The sequence below is a fragment of the Geotrypetes seraphini genome, chromosome 2 (assembly GCF_902459505.1).
Source record: "Geotrypetes seraphini chromosome 2, aGeoSer1.1, whole genome shotgun sequence".
NCBI classification, from domain to species: domain Eukaryota; kingdom Metazoa; phylum Chordata; class Amphibia; order Gymnophiona; family Dermophiidae; genus Geotrypetes; species Geotrypetes seraphini.
Window position 1 is genome coordinate 415,858,283 of NC_047085.1, and position 27,942 is coordinate 415,886,224.

The window sequence follows — 27,942 nt, forward strand, 5'->3', positions numbered from 1 at the left end:
GTGTGTTATGTGAAGATATTGTTTGTTGTTGTCCTCGGCACATTTGTTAATTTTAATTTGCTACCATATGCAGACCTGATATTGGCTACAGGTGAGAGACTTAAGACTGAGAACACCTCAGAAATCCTAGGACTCCCAGTTAACCTTTAAAGAGCAGATCCACGCCCTGGTTAAAATTTCTTCTTCAGGATTAGACAAATGAGAGCAATACAATTTGCCCTAATCTAGCCCAGCATTAGAATAGTCGAGCAGGCTGTATTTCTCCCGTACTTGGATTACTGTAACTCTGTATTCTGTAGCATCATGGAAAAGGAGTATAAAAGATTGTATCTGCTACAGAACACAGCAGCCAGACTAATATTCTGAGTTGGCAAATTTGGTAAGGCCAAGTCCGCTGCTGAAAGAACTACACTGGCTGCATGTAAAAAAAAAAATAAAAAAAAATTAAGATTACCTGCTTGGTTCAAAAGGCAATTTACGGTGAAAACTCAACAGGACTTGTATTGACCGTTAACATTACACACACTTTCCTCAACTTGAGAATAACACAGTGCTACGAGCTAAACTTCCTATCTCTCCAACATGTCCAAAGGAAAAAGATATTCGAGTCTACTTTCGAATTTTAAGGCCCCAAAGTGTGGAATAACCTACCGTTATTACTACATCACTGATTACTGCAGCTTCAGAAGAATGTTAAAGACAATTCTCTTCTCTATGTAATTCACATGTTGCATATTCACTCATATCTCCTAAAATCCTAATCCCATGAGCTAATCATCGTCATAATTGTAAACTGTGATGAATCCTAGTTGAAAATCTGCGGGGTTTAAGAAACTGTATGTTATGGTTATACGGCCACATTTAAGCATCTGTCTGCACTGGCGAAATAAATCTTACTGGAAAAAACGCAGTGCTGTAGTGACTATGTAGGACTTGCTGAGTGAGAATCTTCTTTTTTTTTTAATAAACTTTATTAATTTTTAAAACAATCATAGTGCATTAACAAATAAACACATATATAATAGTACAATAAAAGCACTTTGCACTAACAAATATGCTTAAACAAACATTTCAACCCTCCCACCCCTTTAATTAATAATCCATGAATGTTAATACTTTTAAACTATCAATAATTTTATCCAATTTAAAATAACTTTTAAAAATCCCTACCCCACCTTCCCACTCTGGATGTGTATAATGAAATGAACAAAAATACGATCAATCTACAATAAATTATCAATGGATCCCAAACCTCTGAAAATTTCCTATAATTTCCCTGCTGTACGGCCAACATCCGCTCCATTTTAAAAATATGGCATAAAGATTCCCACCAAAAGTTATAGTTTAGCCTATCCCAGGTTTTCCAATTCCTCAAAATCAATTTTATCCCAGGACAAGCAGGCAGGTATTCTCACTAGTGGGTGATGTCATCAGACAGAGCCCCGGTACGGACGTCTCACAAGCACGTGTTGCTTGTAGAAACTTAAAGTTTCTAGATGCCCGCACCGCGCATGCGCCGGTGCCTTCCTACCCGGAGATCCGGGCGTGTCTCCTCAGTTCTTTCTTTTCCGCGGAGCTGAGAAGTTCAACTTCATCATGCGCTAGCTGAATTCAGTTAAATTTGCCTTCCTTGTCCGCGTTTTTCGCTTTCTTTTAATTACAGTTAACAGTACTTTTCTTTTTCAGTAAAAAAAAAAAAAAAAAAAGAAGATTATTTCCTCCGGCGGGTCGAACGGGCCGGCCACGTGGCTCAGGCCCACTGGCTTCGACCTCGCGGCGGAGATTTTCCGGCCTATGTCCCGGCCAATCACCGGGTTTAAAAAGTGCAGCAAGTGCCAACGCGCGATTTCACTCACGGACCCTCACTGGCGCTGTTTGCAGTGTTTGGGCCCTGACCACATCCCGAAATCGTGCAGGCCTTGCTCTACCCTTACGGCACGCTCATTCAAGCGGCGTTGCCTATTGTGGGAATCGATGTTCAAGATGGACGCAGCTAAGGATCCCTCAGCCTCCACTTCATCTGATACCTCCCCGGTTCGGGCGAAACCGGCATCGACCCCTCCTGCATCGAGTGTGGTGAAACCGGCATCGCTCGCCCCGACACCATCCACGAGCTCGACGTCGGTGCCTGCCCCGGTCTCCTCGGTTCAGGTACCTCTTCCTTCCACAGTGCCACCAATGGTCATCAAAGTGCCGAAAGCTACTAAGCAGAAGCACTTGGCCTCGAAGGAGCGCGATGTCCGTGCAGGAGGACCCCCTTTCGGTGCGGATCCCTCCTTATCGGCTTCGTTACGGTCCGTGCTGGAAGCTCAATTCGTTGAGCTCATGCAGACCATCGGACCCGGGCTCATCGCTGCCATACAGGGTGACCTCCCGGTACCGGTCCAAAGGGGCGGGCCGCCCCCTCCCCCTCCCCCACACCGTTCGACCTCGACAACCGACGAGGACGAACGGGGGAGGGCGGCGATGCCCACGCGGCAAGCCTCGCTTACCGACATGCCGCCATTAGAACCCATTACGCCTCCGCGCCAACATGGGACCAGACCTCCGATCGATACTCGAAGCCCTGGGCATAGTCAGGAAGAGTTCTGCCGTACTCCTTACCAGACTTGGGTAGCATCGCAAGAACCCGCATCGCAAACCCAGTTGCGATCCACCGCTTCCAGCCCTATCCACTTGGGGGCCTCGGGAGACCATGCGATGCACAGACGATCTCGATCCCCGTCCCGCCACCGAGACGGGCACCGATCGAGACACTCATCCTGGCACTCCTCACGCCATTCGGAAGTGTCACCGCAGAAAAAACTGCAACGTAGGGGATACTCCTCATCAGAGGTGTCCCCTCCGGGGGGCCCGGAGTACGAGGAGACATCGGTGCCCGATTCTCCTTGCCACTCCCCGATGTCCATGGACCTGGAGGCCTCCTCCTCCTCCAGCCCGTCCCACAGACCGACGCTGGCGGAGCAATTGTCCTTCTCATCATTCCTCCGACAAATGGCGGATGATCTGGATGTGACCCTGGACACGGGCTCCCGATACTCCAAAGAGTATCTGGACACCATGCACTTACCTAACCCTCCAACGGAGTCGCTTCGGCTCCCCTTGCATAAATTACTGGACCAGACCTTCATGCAGTGCTTCGAAACACCGTATTCCATACCGGCGATCCCCAGCAAACTCGATGCTCGATACCGCATCGTGCACCATAAAGGGTTCGAGGGCCCTCAACTCTCCCACCAGTCCCTACTGGTCGAGTCCTCCCTTAAACGCTCTCATCCCTCCCAGGTCTACGCCTCTGTACCGCCGGGCCGAGAGGGGAGAACGATGGACAAATTTGGTAGAAAATTCTACCAAAACTCCATGATGGCGTCAAGGGTGCTAAACTACAATTTCTTTTTTTCTTCCTATCTGGAGTTCTTCTTGCCGGTACTCCGCAAGTTCACTCCGTTCATAGACAACCAAGCTCGATTCGAGTTCGAGGAAGTGGTAGCCTCCCTCTCCCAATTACGCCTCCAGCTGATGCAATCCTCCTTCGATGCATTCGAACTCTCGGCACGCGCCGCCGCAAGCGCGGTAGCTATGCGTCGCCTGGCATGGCTCCGTACAATCGATATGGATCCCAACCTACAGGACAGACTCGCCAACGTACCATGTGCTGGAGCTGACCTGTTCGATGAGTCTATCGAAACTGTTACCAAGAAGCTGTCGGATCATGAAAAATCTTTTCAATCCATCCTGCGGCCCAAACCCAAACCTCAACAGTCTCGACCTTCCAGGCCACCCCTGATTTACCAGCGGCGTTACATGCCCAGACAATCGCCTGCTGCGAGACAGCCTGCGAAGAGACAACCTCCCCAGAAGTCTCAGCAAAAACCTCAGCCACCGGCTGTACCTAAGGCTCCCCAGCCCTTTTGACGCCCCTCCCGGGAGCATAACCTCGGCCTCTCCCATAGGGGGCCGCCTCCATCTTTTTTACCACCGATGGGAGGCCATAACCACGGACCTATGGGTCCTCACCATCATAAGAGAAGGATACTCTCTTCAATTCCACCAGGTCCCCCCGGACCATCCTCCAAGAGAGTATCCTTCAAGCTCGACGCAGACCACCCTTCTTCTTCAGGAAGTCCAAACCTTACTTCAGCTTCGGGCTGTCGAGCCGGTCCTGTCAGACCAATTGAACCGAGGGTTTTACTCCCGGTACTTCCTCGTCCCGAAGAAAACGGGCGACCTGCGACCCATTTTAGACCTTCGAGCCCTCAACAAGTTCCTGGTCAAAGAGAAGTTTCGCATGTTGACTTTGGCTTCTCTATACCCCCTCCTCGAGCAGAACGACTGGTTATGCTCCCTGGATCTCAAGGAGGCCTACACTCACATCCCCATTCACCCGGCCTCCCGAAAGTTCCTCAGATTTCGGGTGGGAAATCTGCACCTACAGTATCGAGTGCTACCATTCGGCCTATCTTCATCCCCCAGAGTCTTCACAAAGTGCCTGGTGGTAGTGGCCGCAGCACTCCGGGACAGGGGTCTACAGGTGTTCCCATACCTCGACGACTGGCTCATCAAGGCCCCGTCAGCCCCAGAGGTCACTTCGGCGGCCTTGGCTACAACCTACTTCCTCCAGAATTTGGGCTTCGAGATCAACTTCTCCAAGTCTCATCTACAACCCACCCAGTCCCTCCCCTTCATCGGAGCGGTCCTGGACACCACCCGACTCCGAGCATTCCTGCCTCTGCAACGCATGGAGTCTCTTCTTCATCTCTGCCAGTCGGTGTCTACTCGCCAAACCCTACCGGCGAGACAACTGATGGCGCTCCTGGGCCATATGGCCTCCACGGTACATGTGACACCCTTTGCCAGACTCCACCTCAGGATCCCCCAGTGGACCCTGGCATCACAGTGGAATCAGACGTCCGATCCACTATCCAAACACATCTTAGTCACACCTGCTCTTCGGCAGTCTCTACTTTGGTGGATGACCTCTTCGAATCTATCCAGAGGTTTGCTGATGCACTCTCCCCCCCATCAGAAAGTTCTCACAACCGATTCGTCGAATTATGCATGGGGGGCCCACCTGGAGGGTCTCCGCACCCAAGGATTCTGGACCAGTGCGGAAAGACTACACCAAATCAATCTACTGGAACTCAGAGCCATCTTCAATGCGCTCCAAGCTTTCCAACACCTACTTCACGACATGGTAATCCTCATTCGAACAGACAATCAGGCCGCCATGTATTATATCAACAAGCAAGGAGGCACGGGCTCGGCCCTCCTTTGCCAGGAAGCTCTACGAGTCTGGGACTGGGCGGTGCGCCACAACGCCCTACTCAGAGCAGTATACATCCAGGGGGAGAACAACGTCTTAGCAGACAAACTAAGCCGTCTGCTACAACCGCACGAATGGACTCTCCATTCCAGCCCCCTTCACCAAATCTTCACGCAATGGGGGACGCCTCAGATAGACCTCTTTGCGGCTCCCCACAACTACAAACTGCCTCAGTTTTGCTCCAGGATCTACACTCCTCATCGCCTCGAGGCAGATGCTTTTCTACTGAACTGGGGGAAACGATTTCTATATGCGTTCCCACCATTCCCGCTGATCCAGAAGACTCTGGTCAAGCTGAAACTCGAACGGGCCACCATGATTCTAATAGCTCCTCGGTGGCCCAGACAACCTTGGTTCTCCCTCCTACTTCAACTCAGCAGCAGGGAACCAGTACCACTTCCAGTGTTTCCTTCACTACTTACTCAACATCAAGGATCACTACTTCATCCCAACCTGCAGTCTCTCCACCTGACAGCCTGGTTCCTCTCAACGTAACCCCTCACCAATTCTCACAAGAAGTGAGGGAGGTCTTGGAAGCTTCCAGGAAGCCCGCCACTCGACAATGCTACTCCCAGAAATGGACCAGATTCTCCTCATGGTGTGTTTCTAAGTCAAAGGAACCTCAGCGAGCTTCCTTATCCTCCGTGCTGGACTATCTCCTACACCTATCTCAATCTGGGCTCAAGTCCACATCCATACGAGTCCACCTGAGCGCTATTGCGGCGTTCCACCAGCCCCTACAAGGGAAACCCCTCTCGGCCCATCCGGTGGTCGCCAGATTTATGAAAGGACTCTTCCATGTTAACCCTCCTCTCAAACCACCCCCAGTAGTTTGGGACCTCAATGTAGTCCTTTCCCGTCTCATGAAGCCCCCGTTTGAACCACTCAACAGGGCCCCTCTTAAGTATCTCACCTGGAAAGTGCTTTTCCTTGTAGCCCTTACGTCCGCTCGCAGAGTCAGCGAACTCCAGGCATTGATGGCGGATCCACCATTCACAGTATTCCATCATGACAAGGTGGTCCTCCGCACTCACCCGAAATTCCTGCCTAAGGTGGTCTCCGAATTTCATCTCAACCAATCAATTGTACTTCCAGTATTCTTCCCTAAGCCTCATTCTCACCACGGAGAATCAGCCCTTCACACTCTAGACTGTAAACGTGCCTTGGCTTTCTACCTGGATCGCACCAAGCCAATCAGAACCACTCCTCAACTTTTCGTCTCCTTCGATCCTAACAAGTTGGGAAGACCCGTATCAAAGCGCACCATCTCTAATTGGATGGCGGCTTGTATCTCTTTCTGCTATGCCCAGGCTGGATTATCACTTCCTTGTAAGGTCACAGCCCATAAGGTCAGAGCAATGGCAGCCTCAGTAGCATTCCTCAGATCAACACCAATCGAGGAAATTTGCAAGGCTGCCACCTGGTCCTCGGTTCACACATTCACCTCACATTATTGTCTGGATACCCTCTCCAGACGGGATGGACAGTTTGGCCAAACAGTATTGAAAAATTTATTCTCTTAAGTCGCCAACTCACCCTCCATCCCACTGAGGTTAGCTTGGAGGTCACCCACTAGTGAGAATACCTGCCTGCTTGTCCTGGGATAAAGCAATGTTACTTACCGTAACAGTTGTTATCCAGGGACAGCAGGCAGCTATTCTCACGTCCCACCCACCTCCCCTGGGTTGGCTTCTCAGGCTAGCTACCTGAACTGAGGAGACACGCCCGGATCTCCGGGTAGGAAGGCACCGGCGCATGCGCGGTGCGGGCATCTAGAAACTTTAAGTTTCTACAAGCAACACGTGCTTGTGAGACGTCCGTACCGGGGCTCTGTCTGATGACATCACCCACTAGTGAGAATAGCTGCCTGCTGTCCCTGGATAACAACTGTTACGGTAAGTAACATTGCTGTATGGCAACCCCTGTCATAAAAAGAAGTTTATTATTGTGAGCTGAAATTAGACTTTTAGCTATCATCATTGTACTAAATAAAACCATATCCTATGTTAAAGCTAGTAAGAATCTTCTAATTTCAAGTAGTACTGGGTTCTGTAAATGGCGCTGTTATTGGCGTCTGCCTTAAAAATGGCCACCAATTGGGTGTCAAATCACCACAACGGCCCTGTTAGAATTGCAGCTATGTGAAGGGTAGGCGCCGGAAATGTAGGCCGGGGTTTTCAAAGCCTATATTTCTGGTGCCTACCTTACATGAGAATCGCATCCACGGAGTCACCTTACAAAGCCTGAAGCCACTTTTGGCGTTAACCATACCTACAGTGGTGTTAGGCATCGTAAGGTGCTTCCATAGGCATGATAATGGCACTCTGTTTTTTTAATGGCATTTTAATTGGTGCAGCCAATTAAGGTATTCTAGGTGGTAATTCTTTTGACTTTTTCTTTCTGCGTCCTCTCTTTTATCTAGCCAAGTATCCCGTTTCTAAAAATGGCCAATCCAGATCACAGGTACCTGACAGAATCCCAAAGAGTAGCAAAAATCCATGCTACAAATCCCAGGGATAAGAGTAGCTTTCCCTATGTCTATCTTAATAGCAATCTTTCCCTTCTCTCTTCATCTTCTACCCATTCCATCCCCAAAATCCAAGCCTCTTCTTAAATCAGCGTTGTACAGTATATAAGTAAACATAACTAGTTATTGTACTTAAGTAAATTTTTGGTTACTTTTACTTGTAAAGAAGTACAGGATAACATTTGCTACTGAATAATTAATTTCACCAATTTTTACTGCCTTTGCCTAGTTACATCTGATGCTTGCTGTTAAATGTAAAAAGTAAAAGCGGAAACAAGATGTAAATGATGATTCCTCAGGAAACCAAACAGCAAAACCTGGAACAGGAGCTTTCTATTCCAAGTCTTGTCACACAAGTAGTGAATCATTTCATCTTAAAATTTGCTGTTCAGTGAATATGCCTTTGAAAACAGTGGAGTTGCCACTGTTTGTTGAACTAGTTAGTGGTTACTGGTCTCCACCCAAATAGAACAGTGATGAGTTGGGTAACTTTGAAGTGGCACCTGACTACTGTCTCATTCTGTTTATGCTTCTCCAAGCAGTGGTTAAAGCTACAGCCTCAGCACCCTGGGTTTGTGGGTTCAAACCCACGCTGCTCCTTGTGATCCTGGGCAAGTCACTTAATCCCCCCATTGCCCCAGGTACATTAGATAGATTGTGAGCCCTCCGGGACAGACAGGGAAAACTGCTTAACTGAATCAATGCATGTAAACCGTTCTGAGCTCCCCTGGGAGAATGGTATAGAAAATTGAATAAATAAAAAATAAATAAAAAAAATACCTTGGATGCCAATCGGCCTTTTGGGTCCTGAAGAATACTGTGTAATACAGGGATCTCAAAGTCCCTCCTTGAGGGCTGCAATCCAGTTGGGTTTTCAGGATTTCCCCAGTGAATATGCATTGAAAGCAGTGCATGCACAAAGATCTCATACATATTCATTGGGGAAATCCTGAAAACCCGACTGGATTGCGGCCCTCAAGGAGGGCCTTTGAGACCCCTGGTGTAATATGTTTTAGCATCTACAGGGGTGCTGATGCTTATGTTGGTTGTTGCTAGTTCCTTGAGTGTTCTCTTATTTTTATGTTTAAGCAGAACAGTTCAAGTTGTTGGAAGTTCCCATATTTTGTCCTTACTTCACATAGTACCCAAACATGCAAGAGCTCATCGAATTAACTGCAGGTGGCAGTAGAACTTACAGTGAAGTTGGAGAGAGACAGAAAAAATCCGGAGTGGATTCCTTTTGCAGATGGCTCGAAGATGTGGTCCAATCCCTGGTGTTAGCCAGCCTGCTTTAGTGTTTTTGGAGCCTGGAGCATCCCCGCTTACTTTCCTCACCTGCTACAGGGGTAGTGGCAGTAAAGGTTCACTCTGCTCCTTAAGCTGGACATGAGATCTCTTGATGCAGGGTGCACAGCCTCTAGGAACTCTGTTTGTGTACATTTTCATCACACAAAACTGTATTAGTATTGACTCCAGCCCGTGACACCCCCCCCTCATTGCTTGGCACCACAGGTGATCAACTGCTTGTCTTATTCCAGAGTGGACACGGACTAAAAATATACTGTAGCTTTAAAAATCCTGAAATTAACTTTGGTACGGAGGAGGAGGGTGGAACATTGGCCAGTTGGTATATATGTAACTTCAAAATGTTTTTCTTGAGCTGTAAAATCTGTTACCTTCTGGCAGCTTAATGACCGATTTTGCTGTTCTCATAGTGTGGAATTGCTTTGATAAGTTGATAACAGTAAACATAAATTGAGATTGTTGGAAGCATTCGGAGAAAATTACAGTCTAGGTGGGTTTTGGTATTGATAGTTAGACATTTTAATTGTAACAAAATAGTTCTTTAGTAACACTGTTTTCTGGTGGGAGTAAATTTTGCAGTGCATTTGCAATCACAGTATTTAAGTGGAAGAAAAAAAAAAACATATTAATGCTTGATAAGAAAGTGATTTTTTTTTTTTGTAGTAACCACCAAAACAAAATAGCTGTTTTTCAAATAGAAATATGTACATCTAAAAAGAAAATGCAGTGTTCTGTTGTTACAGTGTAATTTTTGTACATTGAAGCTATATTTTCCCACTTCAGTCTTTGTAATTTGAGATTTACTGCATACATTACATGATTTAGTCTAAAGTAGGCAGTTTAACATGCACTCTTTCTCACCCACAGAAAATATGTGCACATGCAGTAAGATGCCCTATTGTTATTTTGATACACAAAAGGATAAAGATTGGAACAAGACAGTCCCAATAATATGCTAAAATTAATGGATGTTAGTTATGTTTTTGTATTTTTCTGTTTTTTGATACTGCTTTACTTGGGGTTTTTTTTTAATGTTATGTAACAAAATAGTAAGGAAAAATAATTTTTAAAAGGGTAAAGATTGGATGACTTCTTAATTGTTCCCTGATTTCAATGGATGTAAAACTTTTTTTTCCCCCCATAAGGTCTTGCAGCGCAGATTAAAGTAGGGATTTTATTCAGCCAGTACTAGGGTTACCATACGTCCAGGAAGACCCGGACATAGCTTCTTTTTAGAGAACTATTCAGGTGCCCAGACAGACTTTCCAAAGCCCAGCAGTTTGTCCGGCTTTTAGAAAGCTCCAGTTGCATCTGGAGGGTTTCTGAGCATGCACAGATGATGTCGTATGCGTCTGCGCATGCTCAGAGGCCCTCAGACACAGCCTGGAGGTCAGGAATGAAGAGACGAGGCTTGCTGGGGGTGAGATGGATCAGGACTGGAGGCAGAATGGGGTGGAGCTGAGGTAGAACAAGGCGGAGCCATGCACCCGGGATTTTACAATGCAAAATATGGTAACCCTAGCCGGTACACATGGGTATTGAGTACAAACACATTTCTTTTTTTCCTGCCTTCCAAAAATGTCCTATCCACATCATTATATTTGTCACTCCAAATCTCCAAAATGCTTTTTTAAGCACTGTGGTTTGTTTAAACCACACTTCTGGTATGCAATGTGCTGTAAGTTGCATGGTATGCACTATAGACTCCTATTTTTAAATATCGATGAGGTTCTGTTGTATTGCAGTTGCCTTATCATAGGTGTCTTTACTATAATTTTTCAAAGATTATTGCAAACCACATGCACAGAAGATAGACTGAGTTTTTTGAACCTGGAACAATGTACCACACAGACCTGTCCTTATTATTTTGTGACCCTGGGTGAATATTATGTCCTGAAGGTAAGGAGTAGTGCATATATTCCTTATGACAATACAGTGCAATAAATCAATTTCTACACCACATAACCTAATAGTTCTATGCGGTTTACAAAAGACTAAATGGTGGATGGTAAATGGTGTAGAAGTTTGAAGTTTTGGAATTTGCAGTTTAAAATTGTTATTTTCTTTAAATGTTTTATTCAAAATTTTCAATTTTATCTTGACAAAGAAATAGTTACAATAAGACAAATTATAAAGAAAATCAATTATCTATCAATTTTAGTATTTAGGTAACTCTATTAAACCTCATTATAAAGGAAATTATCTAAAGGACTGAGGCAAGACTTTTGAAAAGACAGGAAATAAAAGGAAAACTTTCCAGGAAAACTAGATCTATAACTGGAGGTTTACATATTAAGCATCATTAATTTCCACATGATTCACATTTGAAGGAGTAGAGACTATTATTGGAATTAGAAGTTTCCTTGCTTCCAAGAAATTATTCAAATGTTAATGATTAAAGAATGCATAAGATTTCTCCTCTGCTTTAACAATACATTTGCACGGAAACTGCAAGAAAAAGGTCTCTTTGAGGTCCAATACTAGGGGTTTAAGAGCCAGAAAGACCTTTCTCCTCTGTTGAGTCAGGAAATATCAAAATTGAATTACCCATAAATTTTATATCCTTAAATCTAAAATACATTCAAAGTATCTAATTCCTATCATATTCTAACACAAATGTAACAATAAGGGTATTTTTATTTAAATATGTATCAGAACTCTCCAATAGGCCAGTAACATCAAGACTGCACTGGAATTGTTTTTTTCAGTGGACTACCCAAATAAATATAATACACCTTTGTTATTGGGGCATAGATTCAGTAGGAATTTGCAAGACCTAACTAAGAAATTTTTTTTAACATCTCAATTGGTTGTAATATAGCAGATTGGGGAAAATTCAAAAACCTTAAATTTAACCGTCTCATAATTTTCAAGTTTTTCCATTCTCTGGTGAATATTCAAATTGTCCTTTAGCAATATCGTTTATAAAAATGTTAAAAAGAACAGGCCCAAGAACAGAAACGAGGCATACCACTAGTAACATCCCTTTTCTCAGAGTGATCTCAATTGATCTCTACCCTCTGTCGCCTTCCATTCAACCAGTTAGTGACCCAGCCCATCACTTTGGGAACAGCACACAAACATCTATTAACATAAAAGCTTGTCATGTTTGTAATATTCAGTATGTATATTAAAAATATAGTAATTGGAAATTAAATGGAATTTAACAATTTAATTAATTTATAGAGTTTGGAGGGGGCTGGAGCAGGCAAGATTATTTCTTCCTTTTTAGGCAATGATTAGTCAAGCCAATATTCAGGGCCTTAGGTTTCTCCCTCAGTATCCTGGATACAGAGGGAAGTGCCTAAGGCCTGATTGAATCAGATGCCTAAGGCCCCACCCCTTAGGAAGGGCCTTAGGCAACTGAAACAATCAGGGCCTTTGGCCCCTCCCCGTGCATCACAAAATGCACTGGGGAGGGAAAGGTGCGTCATTTGGGACTGGCGGCTAAAGTAAGAGATTCTCTGCAGTCTTCCTGCTTCCAACCTTATAAAGAAGTATGTTGGAGGTTTGGAGTGGGGTGGGGGCATTTTTGGGGGATGGCAGGGGACGGCGGGGGACCTCTGGTGGCAGGAAGGAGTGGGCATCCCTCCTGCCATTTTTTTTGGCTTGGCGGGGGATCTCCGGTGGCAGGAGGGAGTGAGCATCCCTCCTGCTGCATCACTGCTGTGTGGGGGTTGCAGTGCCCTAACAGCAGTGACAGGAGGCTAATTCCCCTGTCACTGCTGTTAGGGCTCTGCACATGTGTCAATCATTCGCTCACTGAGCGATTGATTGGTCACCTTTGAATGTAAATGATTTACACCTCCATGCAATCCATTTACATATAAATTTGATAGCGCATTGATCACTGCTGGAGAATTGGCCAGAGAATTGGCCAACAGCAATTGAGTCGCTATCTTTAGTGCATCTAGCCCTATAAGTCTTCTCATGGTTCTGACACAAATGAGTGTTGTCTAGGGAAGGGATTTTGGGTTTAGCTCACTTTTTTTCCAGGTACATTCGATATTATCCTTGTGATCTTGGGCATGTCACTTAACTCTCCAGTATCTTAGGTAAGACTTAGATTGCAAGCATCTGGGCCAGGATAATATCGAATGTACCTGGAAAAAAAGTGAGCTAAACCCAAAATCCCTTCCCTAGACAACACTCATTTGTGTCAGATTTCCCTGGTTCTCAGCCTGTTGCTGTAACCGTTAGCCTACTTCAAACTTCAAGTTTAATTAATATCCCATATTCTCCAGGATAAGAACCAATAAAGGCAGGGTTGAAATCATGCCTTTCTGAGTGATGTTCCTTGTGACCTTAAACAAAACACTTTGATCTCCACTGCTTAAGATACAGCTTCGATTGTAGCCTACTTGGACAGGGAAGGAAATAACTTGTTTACTTGTTAGTGACTTTTATTTTGAACTCAAGATTTTGAAAGTTAAGTAACCGATTCTAAAATCGAAATCCTAAACAGTGAGATATAGTAGAGCATAAAAAAAATCTATTTACTAGACTAGAAGTTCATTATACATAGGGTTACCAGATGTCCAAGCTTCCCCGGACCTGTCCTCTTTATGAAGACTGTGGCAGGAGTCTGGGCGGATTTTTAGTTTTATAACTTTTGGCTGGGAAAACTGGCTATCTAGTACTCTCTAAGCAGCTTACACATCTATCCTGAGTCCTCCCCCTCCTTTCTCAAGATCCAGTGTTTGCTCACCCGGCGCTAACAGCCTGAAGAGTTACAGCAGCGATGGGTGAACAAGCACCGGATTCCAGGGGGAGAAGAAGGGATGGCATGGGGAGGGTAAAAGAGATGCTGGACCACGGGGATGGGGAAAAAAAAAGAAGAGGAAAGATGCTAGAACTCCAAGGGAGTGAATGGAAGGGGCAGATAAAGATGCCAGACCACTGGAGGGGGAAATGGAAGGCAAGAGATGTCAGACCAGGGAAAGGAAGGAGGAGGGAGGGATTCCAGACTAAGGCAGGGGGAGGGAAGGAGAAAGACAGAGAGATGTTAGACCACAAAGGGGGAAGGAGGGAAAAGGTGGAGGAGCGAGAGATGCCAGACTGTGGGAAGGAGAGGCTAAAGATCCTAGACCATAGGAGAGTGAAAGAGAAGGAGGAGATAGTATGTAGTGATGAAGGGGAAGGGGGAAGAGAGGGAGGACATGGTGCATGGGGAAGGGAAGAGAGATGCAAGAAATGCTGTTTATGACTAGATAGGAATAGGGGAGAAGAAAGAGGGAGGAGATAGTGTGCATGGCTAGATGGGAAGCGAAGACATGGAAAAGTAGATAGAAAGTTGAATATTAAAAGTTAATGCCAAAGATGGATGTAGGGCAGAAAGTGAAGGAGCGAAAACAGCAAATGGATAAGAAGGCCTTGGAAACAGAGTTAAGAGCACCGGCAGAAGGAAGTGCAACCAGAAACTGGGACAAGATGAGTAGAAAAATAAAATCACCAGACAACAAAGGTAGGAAAAGTGATTTTATTTTCAATTTAGTGATTGAAATGTGTCCGTTTTCAAAATTTACATCTGCTGTCTATATTTTGTACTGTTCAGGAAGAAATGTATTTCTGTTTCTCTCATGTTGTACTGCATCTTAGGGTTTCGTTTGTGTGTTTTAGGACTTGGTGTGTGGTCCTATATTTGCATAGGATTTATCTGTGTTCTGCACATGTGACCGAGGCCAGGTGTTTTGGTAGGGGTGAATGTTGTGAAATGTTGTTGACGTCATGGCTCCAAGTAGGAAGATATTTGTCAGCAGTTTGTCCAGGTTTTGGAATCCCCGATCTCAGGGCCACATCTGGAGGCCTCTGCGCATATGTGGATGGCAGCATGATGACATTACACGCATGCGTGCATGAGCGTGGTGAGATTGCGTCAACATCCACGCATTCGCAGAGGCCTTCTAAACGTGGGCCAGAGCTTGGGGAAGGAGACATGAGGTTTCTTGTGAGGGCAGGTTCAGGGGCGGAATGGAGCAAGGGCAGGATGGGGTGGGGCTGGGGCTGGGGCTGGGGTAGGAACTGGGTAGGGCCACGCACCCTCTTTTTTTTTTTTTTTAAAGAGGAAATCTGGTATACCTAATTATACAGGAAATACCTGTCATAATTATGTGGAAAAATTGGTTATGTTTACATGATCCATCATCTGGAAGAACACCCATTACCCTGAATGATCTTGCTCTCTTATCATTCCTAAATTTCAGTGCTTTGTTGCAATTCTTTATATAAGATCATAATGAAAGGGTGACTCATGGAAATATATTGTGATGTAGTATTGAGTTCTAGAGCTGACCTGGGGCACCATGTGAATAACACGTTCATATAGTTTTTGTTTGTCTATAACAACAGATACAAGTGGATTCCCTTAATGTGAATATCAAAATTGTAGAGGAAAAAGAATGCTCAGTGGGACCTCATTTTTCTGTAATATTTTGAGTTCTCACAAAATTTCAAAGTATTTGAAGCTTGTTTTAGGTTAAAAAAAAAAAAAAAATCTTGTAATGATAATACTCTGTATTGTAGTGCTTCAATTAGTCATAGCCATTAAAGAAAAATGGGCTTTATATTACGTGCTTTTTTTTTTTTTTTTTGTAAAGGTAAACAGGAGTCTTTGTAGGTTAGGGCCTTAAAGGATCAACAAAAGATAAACTATCATGCTGGCTTAATTGATCAAACTATGACCAACAGCTTATTTTTGTGAACCTTTTGTATATGGTAACAATGCTATCAGCATGGTACCTTCTATTCCTGTCTGATGTGTTATGGTGCCTTTTGTGGTGCTCAGATTTAAAACTGGAGAAGTTTGTCAGAAATGTATGTTGAGTTGAAAGCCTAAAAAATCCTCTTTAAGGAAGTCTCTAGTGACATGTTACTTCTCAAAAATGAGGTTTCTGCTATAAGCTTTTGTGTAAATACTCTGTTTTCAGTGACTGCATGGTAAAATACACGGTAGGCACAGTGATTTTTTTTAGGTACTAACACTGGACCATAGCAGCACACAAAAGCTGAACCAGTGGGATATTCCCCTCTAGTCATGAATTTGTGTAAAAGGCATCATTTACGTTTTATGACTCCACTTTCCCTATCTCTCTGCACTATGCTCTGCTCCTCAGTTTCTCCTTCAATATTCGAGTTGAAGACGTCTTTCTGATCTGCTCTGCTTTCAATTTATTTTGGAGCTTTTTGCTCTCAATTTAGAGGCTTCATGCTACAGAGATCCCCAGGGGTGGATCTGCCTGGGTGAAGATTCAAACTGTCACTGTCGGAGGTCTGTAGCTGGGAGAGCAACCCACAGGGACCTACCTAGTCAGCTTGCACTAACACTTTGATGACTTGGAGACCATTCTCCTAATAGCGAGGCTCACTTCTGGTCATTAGTACAACTTGAACGCAGGCTTTGTGACATCTGTGTCAGTCTTGAGGACTTTATCGGTTGTCAGCTGTGTCCCTCCCTCAAAGACACATGAGGAGCTGTGGGGGGTCTAGGGATCTCAGGCTTTAACATAGACAGACTGGCAGCCTGAAGAAACAAGCATCCTGAAGTCCTGGGGTATCCGGAAAACTTTGGAATTACAGCATGGCTCTTGAGCGCACAGCCTTAGCATGTAGACTCAAAGGTGAAGGGGAGAAATATGTAGAAGCTGATAAAGAAAAGACTGAATTGCTTAACAAATATTTCTGTTCTTTATTCACGGCTGAAGCGCCAGGAGCGGGACCGCAGAAGACAAACATGAATAGGGATGGAGGAGTAGTAGACCCTGATCGATTTTTCAGAGGGTTGTGTTCGTGAGGAGCTAGCTAAAATAAAGGTAGACAAAGCGATGGGGCCGAATGGTGTAGATCCGAGGGTGCTGAAGGAACTTAGGGAAGTTCTGGTGGCTCCGCTAACTACCTTTTCAATGAATCTCTAGAGTCGGGAGTGGTACTGGAGGACTGGAGAAGGGTAGATGTGGTCCCTCTACACCAGTGGCCTCAAACTTGAACCCTTTGCAGGGCCACACTTTGAATTTGTAGGTACTTGGAGAGCCTCAGAAAAAATAGTTAATGTCTTATTAAAGATATTGGAGAACCCAAAAAAAGAAGAGACAATGCCTGGGACTACTATGAAGAAAACAGCAAAAAGAGGCACTAGAGATGTCGCAGCCAACTGATGGTCACGAGTCTTTTATTTGATAATGAACAATTAAAATGTATAAAAAAAAAGTCCTGACTAGGATCCAAGTTTTGACGATAGTATCGCCTTCCTCAGGGGACAGTATCAAACGTGTCAGCGCTTTATTTTGTGAAGTAGATACGTTTGATATTGTCCCCTGAGGAAGGCGACGCTGTCGTTGAAACTTGGATCCTAGTCGGGACTTTGTTTGTTTTTATACAGTTTAATTGTTCATTATCAAGTAAGACTCGTGACCATCAGTTGGCTGCGACATCTCCAGTGCCTCTTTTTGCTGTTTTATTAAAGATATTACAATTTTGCATGAGGTAGAACTTTATAGTTTATAAATCATTCCTTTTGGCCAAGTCTTAATAATAATATTGTAATTTATAGTTAAAGAGACATATGATCAAGAAATTGTTTTATTTTACTTTTGTGATTATGATAAACATACCGAGGGTCTTAAAATAGTATCTGGCGGGCTGCATATGGCCCCCGGTCTGCATATTTGGGACTATTGCTCTCCACAAAAATGGAAGTAAGAAAGAAGTAGGGAATTTACAGGTAGGTAAGTCTGACTTCTGTGGTAAGCAAATTAATGGAAAAGCTTTTAAAACAGATTGATGAAGTTTCTGGAATCCTGTGGATTTCAGGACCAGAGGCAACATGGATTCACTAGAGGTAGGTCTTGTCAGACAAATCTGATCAATTTCTTTGATTGGGTGACCAGAGATTTAGATAGAGGAGTGCGCTAGATGTAGTGTATTTAGATTTTAGCAAAGTCTTTGACAGTGTTCCACACAAATGTCTAATAAATAAACTGAGTGCCCTGGGATGGGCCCCAAAGTGATGGGCTGGGTCAAGAACTGGTTGAGTGGAAGATGGCAGAGGGTAGTGGTTAACGAAGATTGCTCTGATGAAAGGGATTTTACCAGTGGTGTGCCTCAAGGTTCTGTTCTTGGGTCTGCTCTTTTTAACATTTTTATAAACGATATTGCTGAAGGGCTGTCAGATAAGATTTGCCTCTTTGCGGATGATACCAAACTCTGCAATAGAATAGACACCCAGAAGGGTATGAATAACATGAAGAAAGACCTGGCAAATCTTGAAGAATGGTCTGAATTTTGGCAGCTAAAATTTAATGCTAAGAAATGCAAGGTCATGCATTTGTGCTGCAAAAACTCGAGGAAACAGTACATTTTAGGGGGTGAAGAACTTATGTGCATGACAAAAAAGCGGGGCTTGGGTGTGATTGTATGTGATGGCCAAACAGGTTGAAAAGGTGACAGCAAAAGCTAGAAGGATGCTAGGGTGCATAGGGAGAGGTACGGCCAGTAGGAAAAAGGAGGTATTGATACCCCTGTATAAGACTTTGGTGAGACCTCATTTAGAATATTGTATACAATTCTGGAGGCTGCATCTTCAAAAAGATATAAAAGGATGGAGTCGGTCCAGAGTAAGGCTACTAAAATCTACAAAGTCTTGGCATTGCTAGATGTTAGGAGCATTCTTATTACCTCGAGGTGACAAATGAAAACTCGAGCAGAGAAGCCTTTTCTAATCCAATATATATGAATACGTTACAACACACACTATCACCAATTTTTTGGCATTTGAATCGCTAAGAACCTTTTTCCCTTTCGGGTTCCTTGAAAGAGAATTGCGAAATATGGTCCATGTTGGGACCTGCTAAACATCTTTAAAAGATAAATGGAAGTTCACTTTTTTTGTCGTTGAAAGCTCTTGGCTTAATAAACTGAAACTTGACTCTGCGTGGACGAGCCTTTATATCTGGATCTTTAGGGACCCCTGAGGAAGACATCATTGTCAAAACACTGACTGTGTTGGGTCCATAGCTCCCATAATTTGGGTCCTAGATATATTTTCCGTGGATTATTAAATTTTATTTTTAATAAAACCTTCATCTTGAACATCACTATCTCCACAGTGTTTTTTGTTTATGCTGGACTTGCATTTTCTGTGGAGTTCTAAGGGTGAATTTTTAGCTCGTGCCTTTATGCACTTGAAGGAACGATTAGGTTTTTACCTTGATGATCTTCTTTCTAGTAGAAAGGCATGAGTCTTGAAGGCCCGCCTTGCCAGATTTCTATTTAGTGTGCTTACTCTCTCAGACGTGTGTGGGTGTTTGACAGGAGAAGGTCAAGCATCTAGAAAACAGGTCTGAAGAGTGATGAATATAGTCAACTCCACCTAAGTGCACATCGGTTAAGTGCACGTTTTGGTTATCTGCAGCCTACCACCATGGTCCTGGTTTTTTTTTTTTTTTTAACATTTAAAGTCAATGGATGTAAACGCCGGATTCTTATAAGTACACAATCCGCTTATGCACACTGATGTTATAGTCCCACCTCTATGCGTTCACGTTACGTTCGCTCCGGTTAAAAGCAATCATGTTTTCGTGTTGATGAGCCATGAGTTTTTGGATCAGCAGTCTAGACCTGGCCAGGTGTTCAAACTTTCGAAACCGCACCATGGTGTCTCGTGGAGAAAAACCTTTCTTTGACTGGTCAAAAGTCATTGTCTCTGGCTGAACGTGGCCACTACACTGGACAAAAGTCATTGTCTTTGGCTGAGCGTGTCGATGTCTTAGAGACTTGACCAATGGGAGAGTCGGGTCTCTATTGTAAAACATTACAGCGTTCATCCTAGCCAGATTCTTGGATTCACAAAGAAAAAGCAAGCCATATTGAAAGACTGGAAAAATAATAGCAAACGTAATAATAATAGGAAACGTAATAATAGGAAACGTAAAAGAAGTGAGAAGGCTAGAGACGTTGAACAGGCGTTGCTGCAATGGTTTGCTGAAGCTAGAAGTCGTCAACTGTCAATAAGTGGGCCTCTGCTGATGGAGAAAGCAGCACAGCTATCCGAAGAACTGGGTGTAGAAGACTTCAATGCAAGAAACAGATGGCTAGAGAGGTAGAAAGTTCGTAATGGCATAGAATTTAAGAAGCAGCTTGGCGAAAAACAAGATGCTGATGAGTTTGGTGCAGAAAGATGAGTCATGGAATTGTTGCCATCAGTCATTGGTGGATGTGAACCATGCAACGTTTTCAACGTCTGTGAGACGGGCCTGTACTGGCGTGCCATCCCTGATAGAAAATTGGCTTTCAAACACAGTGAAACTGTTGTCTTCAAGGTGCCAAAGGAACAATTGACATTGCTGCTCATTTGCAATATGGACAGTAGTGAAAAGCTCGAGCCACTGGTGATTGGGAAGAATCGAAATCCTCGGTGCTTCAAAAACATTAAACGTCTGCCTGTTAAATATGAAAGCAACAAAAACGCATGGATGACAGTGACGCTATGGATTGAATGGTTGCAGAAGCTTGACAATCTGATGAGAAGGCATAGGAGACACATTGTAATGCTGTGTGATAACTGCAGCACACAGCAATGACGTACGACTAACCAATATCAAACTCTTGTCTCTTCCACTAAACCAATGGTCCAGGGGATAATCGCCAGCTTCAAACGTCATTACAGGTCGCTTGTCCTAAGATATGTGATGGCAGTTACTGATTCAAGCACGGAATCCAGCCCCTGCTGCTGAGCTTGCGAGAAAAATGACGGTGCTCAACTCTTTAACATGGTACGGGAGGCGTGGAGTCGAGTCTCATCAATGATTTCAAATTGCTATCGACGGACGAGCTTCATTCACGCATCTGATGAGACAACTGAAGCTGATACTTCGTCCATTGAACTCCCAGTTGTACTCTCGCCACAAGAGTTTGATCTGTATTTTGCCGTTGACAGTGATGTGCCCACATCATCTGACAGCACTAATTCCGATATCTGTACAGTCATAAAGGAAATTACTAACAACCAAGAGTCTGATGATGACGGGGATACTGCTGCGGTCATCACGACTAATGAAACGCCTGCAGAGATTGTTTCCTTCTGATACGCGGCCATACACACGCTGCGTTGTTATCTGGAGATAAATGGATGTCACGACTGTGTCCAGTTTTACAGCATCAGTAGTCAGATACACAGCCTGAATAGTGTAATCTGTGTGCAGAAAACAATGATTGATTATTTCAGTAGAATGTTGGTTTAAAAAAAAGGTTTACAGTGTATTGCATGAGATGGAACAGTGCTGATTCTAAAACTGAAACATGTAGAATTGTTTTGTGTGTGTTGTTTTTTTTTTTTTGCTGAATAAATGTTTTATTGCATTTGACTACAGCATACTGTGATTTTTCATGACTAAAAAGCGGTACTCCGATTAAGTGCACACTGTTTAAGCGCACATGGTGGTCCGGTCTGGGGGCCTTGCTCTTAAGCGGAGTCGACTGTACCTGGAAGGTATTCACAGTGTCCAAAGATAACCTCTTCAAAAGGAAAGGTTTGTAGATTTTTTTTTTAAATGTTTTTGTATTTGGGAAACTGCGGCAGACTTGGCTTTGTTGTAGATTTCCTGTGTCCAACCTCTTTCTTTTTCTTGTTGTAGTGGTTGTCAATTATTTTGGTATGAACTGAGGAACATAACATAGTGTAGAGACAGAGGAGGCAGAGCTGAAAACTGTATTCTAGGAATAAGCAATAGATTTCCCCAAGACATCTCAATAATGTACTATGGACTTCTCTTTCTACCTTTTCAAATTCAAATTTATTTAAAATATATTCAGTATTAGTAAAACAATAATAATATATATCAATAATGACTAAATGCACAAGAAGTGCACAGTTAGAACAATATGGAGAGATAAAGAAAGTGATAATTGTCACAAAGCTAAGCTACACAATTATTATAAATTAGTGGAACCATTCAAGTGCTAAAATAACAATACATCACTATCACTAATACTATTTGGAACATCAATGGTTGGAAGAAGCCTATTGATGAGTATAGTAGCTTTGCATTCAGAATTATGAATCAGCACACTAGTTGAACACCAGTAACTTATGTTGAGAAAATGAGACGATTTCCAGTTAGCCAATATCATTTGAATCATTGGAGCAATCAGAATATCAAGTAAATGTTTGTGCTATGAATCTAAAGGGTCAGGGATAGCAAAAGATCTAAAAATAATTATATCTGGTGTAATGGGAGAGGATATAAGTGCAAACAATGTGCCTGCCTGGAATCACTCTGACCTACAGGTGTGTTGGCCTGTTCAGTTCCTGAGGAAGGGGCTATTGTCCTGAAATCCTGCTGGGTCGAGCCGTGTTGAAAGAGGACTGCACTGTCTTTGGTCTTTGATCCAAAAAAAAGCTGGACTTTCCTTGCTACTATTTCTGTGCCTGCTGCTTGCTACTTCCCTAATCCCTCTGCGTCTGCTCTGGCTTCCCTCTGTGACTGCTCTATCTTTCCTCTGCGCCTGCTGCGGTTCTTCTGCTTTTTGTCCAGTGACTCGCCCCTTCTTAAAGGCGCCTTCGCGTGCCGAACGGCTGAGCACTGTTGGCTCCGCCCCTTTTAAGGCGGAGGTCCGACGTCAGAAGGGTGGGCGGAGCTACCTCTCGCCGCCGCCCCTCACTCTGCTCCTCCTCTGTTCCCTCCTGGCTACTCCTCCTCCTCTCCTCTCTCCTGCTTCTCACGTAGGCAGACCACTGTTACATATCCTGAAATCTCAATGCGAAAGAATCATGAATGACATATTTTCATTTCTATGCTACAGTGCACTCAAGGATGAATATTTTTCCATCTTGCTTTAGCCAATAGCAAGCACATAGACGGCATTACCAGCAGCCCTCCCTATTCCATCACTGATTGTTGTAGTCAAAGGAAAACAAAAAGCATGCAAATGATAATTTTACACCAATAACATATTTGATACTATTTTAAAACATTTCTCTTGCTAAGTGTAGCACTGTGAAAAGCTAGTGAATTATGTGGTAAACGCCATCATATTCTAAAATGAAGTTATGCTGCGTCATCGTGTACCTGAATCTGCGGTAGACAACTTTCAGGTGCCTCATGCTGCCAGTACCCGTGGTATTGCGCCTTTTGGCTTTAGCACTCCAATTATCATCTTCTTCCAGAGGCCGATGCTTACTTCCGGCACTAGAGGCCGGAAGTATGCAAATATGGAACTATGCTTTTATAATTTCTCTCTTTCTTTCCAAGATATGCATAGTATAAGAGTAATGGGATTTGATATGCATCACATGCAGGCATTTTATTTTCTCTGTTCCTTGTGAGCTCAGTCTAGATTTTTGTACCTGGGCAGTGGAGGTTTAGGTGGCTTGCCCAGAGCCACAAGTATGAATCAAAACCAGATCGAAACCATTTTCAGCCCGTCCAGTAACCATTAGGCTTCTCCTCTACTATATAGTTTGGTCTTTGTTTTGCTTTATGTACTGTACCATTGTGGTTCTTTATCTTGTTTGTCTTGAATAGATTGTAAAATTTGAGTAGGGAATGTCTGTTCATGTTCTGTGCTGTGCGTGTTAGAAATGATAACCTACTTGTTTCATCAAACCTTCCCTGATTCTGCTTTACAAATGGATTTATCTGTGCTGTCCCTGAATATCTTATGACAGTTGTATCTAATGCTTCTTAATAGAGAATGACATGGGGAAAAAATCTGTCCCTGTCACCGTCCCGTCCCTGGCTCACCGCCGTTCCCTTCACCTCACCGTCACTGCCATCCCTTTCACCGCCCCATCACCGCCACTGCCATCCCATTCACCGCCCCCGCAGCATCCATATAAGCCTTAGTACTCTAATATTTAGCTTATTCCGTTCTTATAAATCAAAGTTCCTGCTGCTGAACTAGAGAAAGAGATGTTTATAAATTTTTATCAACACAACTAATATACCACCATAATGTTTCCGACAGAGGACAAGAATGCAATAAATGCATTTTGCTGTTTCAATGCCAGTACTCAGCAGAACAACAGACAGCAATATGGATATTCACCTTATGGACTGGGTGAAATACATTTCAAATGTAGTACTTTTTTTAATATATAAAAATAGACAAAATTAGTTGCTATTTTATCATTATATTTTCTTGCCATTGGTGCCACACATGATTTTAAAATGATAAACCAGTTCTGCTAAAGAGGGGAGAATACCCACAACGAAACAGTATTTATGTATTACAGATCTATGAAAGGACTAGCAGTCCCCACCCTCCCTCCACCTCACCTTATATTCCAAGTTTGCCGGCTTTCTTTTTCCCAAGCTGCACGCATTCAAAAAGCCGTGCACGCGCGGCTGCGCGAGTCAATCAAACTTTTCCTCTCCTGCAACTTCCTGTTTCCGGTTGCGTCAGAGGAGAAGATTGATTGACTTGCGCAGCCGCGCGTGCATGGCTTTTTTGAACGCGTGCGGCTCGGGAAAAAGGAAGCTGGCAAACTCGGAATATAAGGTGAGGTGGAGGGAGGGAGCTGGCTAAAGGCTACGGGCGGGCAGGCGGTGGCTGCGGGGACCGCGCGATTCTTGATGCCTCACTGCGGAGCCAAGACCATTCACCGCTCCACGGGGCGGTGAATGGCCTTGTCCCCGTCCCCGCAGCGACTGCTATTTTTCTTTCCCCGTTCCGTCGGGTTACCCGCAGCTAAACGCGGCTAGCCGCGGGTAACCACCACCGTGTCATTCTCTACTTCTTAACTGTTCTCTTCCCTCTTGTTTTTCTGTTCAGGTACGTAACTGAGTTTTCTTATGCTATAGCAATCCTTCTGGTCTAGGTTGCCAAACAGTGCCTCAGTGTTTTAAGTGTATGAGATCCTAAATAAATCAAATGAATACATAAAATAGTATAGTAAAAGTAGCTGCCCTCTATTCTGCTTTATAAAAAATCACTGGGATCTTAATATTGAAGTAGTAATAGCTCTTTACAAATCATTTAATTTTTAAGATTTACTAACCACCATTATTAAGCGGTTCACCCAAGGCAGTGTACAGCAGTTACAGCTTGACATAACTTATATTGTAGTAACAGCATAATGATAGAATGACTGACTGAATGTCAGTATAAAGCACAATTAGAGCAGTGAGGTGTACTTGGAAATAGGCAACTTAAATCCTTTTAATAACAATAATAAGATAGTGTTAGTAATGCACCCATTAAATAAAGTAGCACAGAAGAACATTCATATAACAGAAATATGAGAGAATACCAGCAGAATGCATATGAAACATCACAATAGGCAGCATGGTAGAACATTCATATACAGTAAACTCTCTGCTAACCGGAACTCAATTAACCAGAACTCTCAAACAACCAGAAAAAATGTAAGAAATATTGTAATACTTTAAATAAAAATAAAATCAATTTCTGGCATAAATTTAAGTGTAAACTTGGCACACCACACCTGAGTACGTCCACGCTTTGCCTACCATATGTGTGGTAGTTTGTCTGGACCAGTTTGTGGTATGGCATAGTATGGGATATAGTATTAGGCCTATTTTTGATGGTAACTCTCAAGCAACCAGAAACTACATTCATCTGGCATTTATCAGTCCCCATGGGTGCCAGTTAACTGAGAGTCTACTGTACTGTAAGAGATATGTTGATGTCAACACAATTCAGTAAAACATCTTTGTTAATGGGAAAGGAAACAAGTACATTTGGGACGTTTAGAAGATGAGTAAATTAAAAATGGTTAGCTAGATTAAGAGTAAATTATTTGTACAGTTGAATAAGGTATGAGGAACTGGTCTCAGTTATAGGTTGCGCAGCAAGTTAGTCCAGATGCACTGTGAGTGAATGGATAGTTGCTATATATATTAAAGGCATTGGAGAAGAGCCGCTTTCTGAAATAGAGGAGGTCTTGAATTTAGCATAGCCCCTCTTGGAGTGAGTTCTAGAGTGTGGGGGCTACTCAGACAAAACTTGCTGACAGGTATCACATTGTCTGAATTCCTTTAATGAGGGAATAGTTAAGGATGTTCCTTGAGAGGACCATAGAAGCTTCAAAGGTATGTAGAAGGCTCACTTATTCTGTAGACACTGGTCCATTTTATCTGAAATCCTTGAAAAACAGAAATAGTGTTTTAAATTTGGCCTTGAATGGTACTGGTAGTAAGGGCAGATTTTGCAGGAAGGATGTGATGTCATGTCATACCTCTTACAACCTTCTATCACTCATTTCGTTGCCTTCTGAATTATAGTAATCGGAGCTGGTAGTCTGAAAAATATATAGTGCATTGCAGTAGGCTAGCCATGGCATTATCATGGCATAGATCACTCTGGTCAGGCCAATCTTTTCAAAATATGGTAAGAGAGTTCATAGTTGCCTGAATTTGTAGGATCAAAAGTAAATGATTTTGGCAATATCCCAAGATTCCTAACCTGTGATAGGAACCCAGAAGATTTCAGTTTTACTTTGATTCAGGCAGAATTTTGTTTTTGCCTAGTCTTGCTGTTAGGCAGTCAGTTGACCCAAAGCAGGAATAAATCTGATTCAATGAGTATGAATACCTGTCATCAGCATAACTACAGACTTTTGTCTTTCAATAAAAACAACTCAGCTAGAGTTTTGAGGTCAATATTAAATAAAGTAGATAATGTCTTCTCCCCATGCAACCTAGCATTCCAAGAACTCTGTTTCCTTATCTTTAGGTATTAGATATGGACATTTCTAGATTTTTCTATTTGGTGTTCAGCATCACCTCATTTCACCACACTTCAATTCCTCCTGCACTGTGACTCTGTGGTTTTGTATTCTACAAGCAAAAATTTAAAAATACAAATACAATCTAGAAAACATGTTTTTTTTTAGCTACTCAAGATTTTCAATTTTATTTTCCAGAGGATGTCAAACAAGTGCTTGGTCAGACTACAATTCATCGGCACATTCCATTTAACTGGAATTCAGAGTTTATCCAGCTGCATTTTGGGAAAGATTGGAAAAAACGCTTAACTTATATGGAGTTTACTCAGTTTTTACTGGTGAGTTCAACATGTTAATAAATTGTTTGAATAATTGTTATAGGTTTGTATAAAAGATGTTAGTCCATCCATTTGTGAAATCTATTAACATTTGTATATTATACATTTTGTGGCATATGCTACTGAGGGAATAATGCATACTTTTTTTTTTTTTTAATTCTGCATACTTTATTTTAATTTTTTGTGCAGAATTGGCCTGACCCCTTCCCGAAATTTTCCCTTCCCAGCAGCTCTTTTCCTTCTCAGTTTCAGCCTTCTCCAGCTCTCTTAGTTTTACCCTTTCCCCCCATCTTGGTAGATTCTGCTCCCAGCTTTCTGTTTCCCCCTTCAAGGTAAATACTAACCTGTTATCTCGCCTGTCATGCTCCCTCTCAGTATGGAATTTGAATTTTGTACTTCTATTTGTATGAAAGAGTGCTAGTCGCTTGATCCATTTTTTTATTGTCTGTAATCGTTTGTTGTACGTGTGTTGCCATGATGATGATTATGTTTGTATTTGTTGTGACCCACTTTGGAAAAGGCGGGATAGAAATAAATAAACTATAAACTTGTTCTCTATCATCTAGCAGCTCTGTGCCTTCCACAGTTCCACTCCTCAGCATTAGCTACCCATTTTCTGTTCTCTTTGTCTAATTACTAGTAAGACGCCAAGTTCTGTCTGTTCACAAGGTTTCACCTAGTTCAATTGCACAATTTTCCTCCTCTTCATTTTTCTCCCTCTGCAGGCACACAACTTATACTTTCTCTCCTCAGCTCTCATAGCACATAC

The 27,942-nt window shown here is 43.1% G+C and overlaps 1 protein-coding gene across 6 annotated transcripts in view; it reads left to right on the forward strand.

Annotated features, from left to right (window-relative positions):
• Positions 1-27,942, forward strand: part of SLC25A13 (solute carrier family 25 member 13) — a 475,810-nt gene that overhangs the window by 211,335 nt on the left and 236,533 nt on the right. For all 6 annotated transcript variants that reach the window (XM_033931081.1, XM_033931080.1, XM_033931082.1 and 3 more), the window contains one exon: positions 27,034-27,173. In XM_033931081.1, coding sequence (XP_033786972.1) covers positions 27,034-27,173 — 140 coding nt within the window. The remainder of the gene's footprint in view (positions 1-27,033; positions 27,174-27,942) is intronic.